This window comes from Pseudogymnoascus destructans, assembly GCF_001641265.1.
Source record: "Pseudogymnoascus destructans isolate 20631-21 unplaced genomic scaffold scaffold_18, whole genome shotgun sequence".
Taxonomy (NCBI): domain Eukaryota; kingdom Fungi; phylum Ascomycota; class Leotiomycetes; order Thelebolales; family Thelebolaceae; genus Pseudogymnoascus; species Pseudogymnoascus destructans.
In genome coordinates, this window is record NW_020167537.1 from 100,511 (window position 1) to 106,510 (window position 6,000).

Sequence of the window (6,000 nt, forward strand, 5' to 3'; positions counted from 1 at the left end):
GGCTGCGCACTGGGTACTCATGAGTCGAGTAGTAGAATTTCTACTCACCCAGCTGAGTTACTCACTCATATCCCGAGTATTGTTGAATGAGGATTACTCACTTGCCGGGTACCTAGTATAGGTCTTGGCAACCCAGTTATATCACGTGTTTGATTAGTCATTGAAAAGGGGGTGTGATCGTGACTTCACATTGATATCGATATCGTAAAACGCCATAACTCAATAACTCCATTCCCATGTCGTTGATATCCTATTCCACACTATAACCTTTGCCTTTAGGTACCAGGTTACCAGAAGGTTGCCAGAACTTATCTAACCTTCATTCCTGGGTGAGAGACATTTCCATCGATTAAGCCTACAGCTCCATGATTAAACATCATATCCCGCAAACGCCGAACCAATACCATATCCTTTGCCTGAATTGTCACTCTCTTCGCATGAATAGCAAGGAGATTTGTCACTATAACTGTTAGTATGTCCCTGTCACTATGTTCAAGTATCATACTCTCAAATTCTCGAATGAGGAAGCATTCGGCAGCTTCCTGGAGAGCTAGGATAGCAGATTGCTGGAAGCGAAGATTGGACTTGAAGTCTTGTGCGATTTCCCTAACAAGACGCTGGAATGAGAGCTTTGGAATAATCAGGCGAGTATCAAGTTGCTGTCTTCTGATATCGCGGAGAGCCTTGGTGCCTATATGTTTATTAGAGAGTTCTGGTAATCCTCTGGTAATCCTCTTACCAGACTTTGCACGGCGCATGGCCTTCTGAGCATGATTGTTGCAAGCTTGAGATGAGCGAACTGGAGCTTTTCTTGCTGTGCGCACAGCCTTTTCCTTTCCCTTTCCCTTTCCACCAAGCCTAGAGCCAGCCTGTAATCCAAGTGGCATCCTTGGTGCTGTGCCGCCAGTTGATCTCCTAGCAGTTTGCTTAATACGAGCCATTTGCTAACATTAAGATGAGTTAGTGAAGTATACACAAGACAAAGAAGTAGATCAAAAGATATATGTACTTACAGTGAGTTTGTAGCAAGGATGTTGTAGAAAGAGTAAAGAAAGAGGTAGAGGTTGAAAGGTATGTGTTTTATTTGAAGGTACGCGTTGTAGTGTTGTTTAGAACAGTAATTATTTGCAGGTGAATATTCCTTGACGAATATAATTGTTTGCAACTTTAAAAAAACAACAACCTTACAACCAACCACCTTCCTTGGTTACGTTCCGATCTACACATTCTTCTTCTCTTTTGCGCTTTACCTCTTCACTAGGACCTCAAGTAAGTTTATTATCTTGATTCTACAGTCAGAACTTCTGATGATCTTCTGCTAATCACGTGTTTAGCATGGCGAAACGCAAGGCACCTGAAGAACTCTCCACTAATTTGAATACTATCAAAGCTCGCAACCGCGTCTCCAACCTTACTGAAGATGAGAAGGCTGTTCATTTAGCACTCAAGGCTGACCATGGCGATCTGAGCTACTACTTAAAGAAGTTATACAAGTCTGCAAAGTATATCGCTGCCTCTGCTGAAGACAAGACACGTCTACAGAATGAATTGAAGGTTGAGCGTATTCGTGTTCGGTAAGTTCCTTCTGGTAATCTCTGGTAGCCTTAATCTAACTATAAACAGGACTGAAAAGGGCACCCATGCATCTTGCATTGCGAATCAGAAAGTCAAGAATACTAGCGCCCCTTCTTCTTCTCCACAAGCCCCACCATCTACTCCGCCACAACTTCTGTCTGAGCTTGCTGCATTTGAGGGTATCACCAGTATCCCAATCGATGACGATCATAACAGCGAATGGGAGGATACTGAGGTTGAAGACGATTTAGAGTTGGAGCTTATGTTACGGCGCGACGATATTTTAAATGACGAGGCTGTTCTACCAGATGAGCTTTCTGATGAAGAGATCGCTAGCATCCAGGCTCTCTTAACTCAAGCACGCATTGATGTTGGTACCTCATAGTCTGGTAATCTTCTGGTAATCTTCTGGTAATACTAACGGTTGATAGGCCCATGAAGAGTCCAATTTCCGCAAGTGGCAACATTTCTGGGATAGCTGTATCCGCTCATATACGAGAAAGGCTGGAAAGCTGAGAAAGAAGCCTGAGCATCTCTTTGAATATATGCCATGGATTTATGTAGAAGAAGGGTACGTCTCTGATCATTCTAGCAATCTTCTAGAGATACTAATTGTTTATTATAGCACTTTTCACAACGTTATCCCACCACATAAATATTTATGTTTGTACGAGCAGGCAGTTTGGACAAACTTTACAGCTTGGAAGTTTGGAAAGTGGGCCCAATTACCAGGACCTGCGCAGTGGTACCCAAAGTCTTACAATCTTGTCGACAACGGATGGTTACAAGTCTCCACTCATAGTTTTAGCTTCAAAGAGGCGTTCTTACTTGTCTACTCTAAGAAATTTGATAAGGAAAAGTGGGCTAAGGTATCAGCTGCACAGGATATGTTGTTTCTGGAGTTAGAGTAGAGGAGAGAAATGGAGTATTTGATTTTCCGACGCGAATAGGGGCTATAGAGATTTAAGTATTTCATCGTAGCCAGACTTCTGGTAATCTTCTGATAATCAAACAATTTGCTACTTGCCAAATGTCATCGCAATATTCAGAGTTGTTTGACTCTGACAATCCTATTTCTAATATATTCTCAGACTCTCTTCCCTCTTCTCAACGACTACCTTCATTAAATCAAATCCCTGCGGGCCTCGAATATACTGGCAAATTAAACCAATTCATCAAATGGACTAAGGATACACACGATGTATTCATTGAGTGGTGGAAGCTATCACGATGGTATGAACAACACTCAGATCATACTACAAAACTCCTTACGAAGATTGCATGGGATTCAACCAACCGGAGTTCTCAATACTGGAGAATTTATCACCAAGGAGCAGACCGGCTTTCTGGAGAACCATGTGTCATTTGTACCTATTGTTCGAAGGCCCTTACGCATCCTGCAATCAAGTCTGCTGGCCCAAAGTCTATGGCAACACATCTTGCATCAGACATTTGCAAAAAGAAGTCACGGATGGGTAAGGATAGTCTCTATCAAATGCGAATCAATCAGATGCGACCTCAACAGGTAAGGATTACCAGATTATTACCAGAATTATATAGGCTAATATCTATAATAGGATCATATTCTCACACAAGAGGCATTTTACGAACAAGTTCTATACACAGTTATCTCAACTCATAGCTCGTTCCGCTCAGTCGAGGATCCTGAATGGAAAAGGCTTGCTATCTTACAGAATCCTCACTATCCACTACCCTCAGCAACAACTATTCGAAACCTCTTAACAACAAAGCTCACACAAATCGAAGAAGAGATGCTACAAGATGTTGTTCCTGGTTCAAAGATTGCATTATCGCTCGACTGTTGGTCAAGTGTTACTCGACTTTCATTTATGGGTGTTATTGCATCATTTATCGACCGTCATTGGAAAATGCAAGAGGTCTTGATTGGGTTTGAACCTATATATACAGAGCATACTGGTGCTGAGTTATGTGGAATACTTGAAAAAGTTATCACAAGGCAGCATTTAGAAGGACGAATTATATCCATTACGACTGATAATGCGTCAAACAACACTTCAATGATGAGAGATGTGGAAATAATGCTTGATAGTATTGCAGACAACGAGCATTTCATTGGAGGAAAAGTACAACACATACCCTGCCTAGCTCACGTTATTCAACTTGCCCTTAGTGCTCTCCTTGGTCGAATCCGGATTACGCCAACAAATCAAGAGATCTTAATGAACTGGGAAGAAGAGAATCAGATGGAGGGCCTTGCAAAGTTGCAGAAGGACAAGGGTATTGGATTTACACTTGGAAAGGTATATATTCTCTTGTTAGTTCTGGTAAACTTCTGGTAGTCTTTTCTAATATCTCATAGCTCCGGAAGCTCACTATCTTTGTTAATTCAAGTCAAACTCGAAGGAACAGGTTTATGACTTTGCAAAAGGCAAACATGAACCGGGGTCAATCATCTCAGAGGCTTCTTCGACTTATTCAAGATGTATCAACTCGATGGGATTCGACATGCCATATGCTTCTGCGAGCACAGCAACTCAAGTCAACAATCAATCAATATACTCGAGGCGATCATGGTGCTCACATGTTCAGACTTAGCGAGCTAGAATGGAAGCACATCGAATACATCATTGATCTTACAAGGCCATTCAACTTCTTTACAACAAACATTGGATCGTCAGCCGGACCTACTGTCTGCTATACACTTGGAGTATATCAAAAACTCTTATCAACGCTTGAAGGAACTCGGCACCGGCTACGGCATAAGACATATCCATGGGCAGCAAAGATGACTTTAGCAATCGATGCTGCAGAGAAGAAGATTAGGAAGTATTATAACAAGCTATACACAAATACTGGATCTATCTTCGCATTTGCTAGTATCTTAAATCCTAGTGTGAAGCTCTCACACTTTAACAAAAAAGCAACGTTTAGGCAGGATTTAAGGCAGCTGGGCTTGTTCCTTTAAGCCTAGACATCATTGTTATGGCTAAGTGCTAGTGCTATGGCTAGCGCTTACGGCTGCAACCTCACGTGATGGATAACATTGGATATCATGGATATTATGTTATCCATGTTATCCACAGGGATCCACGGAATATCAGGTGATGAATAACATTGGATATCATGGATATTATGTTATCCATGTTATCCACAGATATCCCTTTGGCACGACGCCACTATATAAGTAGATAGTATTTCCTTAGATAGGAGCTTCATGCTCAACTCAATATAGTATTCTTTACAATACTGTAACATGTTACTTGGAAAGCCTTTGTGTTTAATCCCCTGCCTTCTCTGTCAAGTCAATCTTATGCAAGAAACCTCTGTGCCTAAAGAGGAAAGACCTAGAGCCATATTGAAGAAGACAGATGCAGGAATGCAATGCAATGAGTTGCTAGCCACGATTGCCACTGTGGAGAACTCGGAGTTGGAAGAAAGTCTCAAGAAAGTTTATGCAACAGACGAATGTGTAAAGCGAGTCTTCATAAAAACTGAAGGCGACTTCACCATCGATGAACAAGGATTGATCCGATTCAAAGGATTAGTGTATGTCCCAACAAAATGAGATGCCCGCTAGTGCAAGAACAACACTCGCTACCAGCACACGGCCATCAGGGAGTAACATGCACCTTCGAACGAATCACCCGACACTACTACTTCCCATGTATGAGGAAGCAGGTGGAAACGGTAGTAAGAGAGTGCGACATTTGCAGCAAATCAAAATCCAATAGGCACTTGCCATATGGACAGCTGAAATCGACTCCGTACCAACAGGCTTTCGATGCTCTTCTGTCTCCGACTAAGAACCACATCCTTACCGAAGACTGGTGATACGAAACAAACACAATAGCTCAGCAATACCTTGAATATCACCCCTGACAGAGCAATCTTGGGCCAGCGGACTTGGCTGGATATGTAACTTCCAGCCATAAACACATACACTAGAGGATACGGCGAGGGCTGGGAGCTGGGAGCTGACATTGGATTCGGGATAGGATCAACGCCTGGAGCGATAGGCTGGAGGAGGCAGTGGACGTCTGGGGCTGGTTGGTGGTTGGTGCAGCTTTGGAATAGTCGCACCTCTACTTTGACCACCGTGAACTTGCCACCACGGCTTCGCTAAGAACACCGTTTGGATACGGATCTGGCCACCATGACAGCGTCCACACAGAATTACTATCCTCTATAGTAAGTGCACCTCCTTGGCAGATATGATCCTTTTTAGCCCTACGGCATTTGCTAAGGGCTTCGTTTGCCTTGTGAAGAGTATAGACTTTAGTAGTCACAAGAGTTAATTAGTAAGCTAATAGCTCTATACCCTTTGCTAATGCATTAACTGTTGTAAAAATCAGGGTTAGCGAGCTTCCTTAGTAACGAGCTTCCTTAGTAACGAGCTTCCTTAGTAACGAGCTTCCTTAGTAACGAGCTTCCTTAGTAATGAGC

At 42.6% G+C, this 6,000-nt stretch overlaps 2 protein-coding genes across 2 annotated transcripts; one reads left to right on the plus strand and one right to left on the minus strand.

The window, feature by feature from the left end:
- Positions 1-173: 173 nt before the first annotated feature.
- On the minus strand, positions 174-1,111 carry VC83_09657 (uncharacterized protein). Its single transcript, XM_024473070.1, has 3 exons — positions 740-1,111; positions 506-691; positions 174-460 (listed from the first exon to the last, which is right to left on the minus strand). Exons 1-3 carry the CDS (start codon positions 939-941, stop codon positions 309-311), a joined length of 540 nt encoding a protein of 179 aa, XP_024328838.1. The 5' UTR covers positions 942-1,111; the 3' UTR covers positions 174-308.
- Positions 1,112-1,335: 224 nt separating this feature from the next.
- On the plus strand, positions 1,336-2,486 carry VC83_07156 (uncharacterized protein; the record flags this gene model as incomplete). Its single annotated transcript, XM_024470733.1, has 4 exons — positions 1,336-1,574; positions 1,624-1,945; positions 2,007-2,146; positions 2,201-2,486. The coding sequence occupies 4 exons, from the start codon at positions 1,336-1,338 to the stop codon at positions 2,484-2,486; spliced, it is 987 nt and encodes a 328-aa protein (XP_024321975.1).
- Between the last annotated feature and the right edge of the window lie 3,514 nt (positions 2,487-6,000).

Coding starts and splice junctions, on each gene's coding strand:
- VC83_09657 (XM_024473070.1), bottom strand. CDS start 941: ATGGCTCGTATTAAGCAAACTGCTAGGAGATCAACTGGCGGCACAGCA. Junction 692..739: donor CATGCGCCGTGCAAAGTCTG/GTAAGAGGATTA, acceptor ATAAACATATAG/GCACCAAGGCTCTCCGCGAT. Junction 461..505: donor CCTCATTCGAGAATTTGAGA/GTATGATACTTG, acceptor TAACAGTTATAG/TGACAAATCTCCTTGCTATT.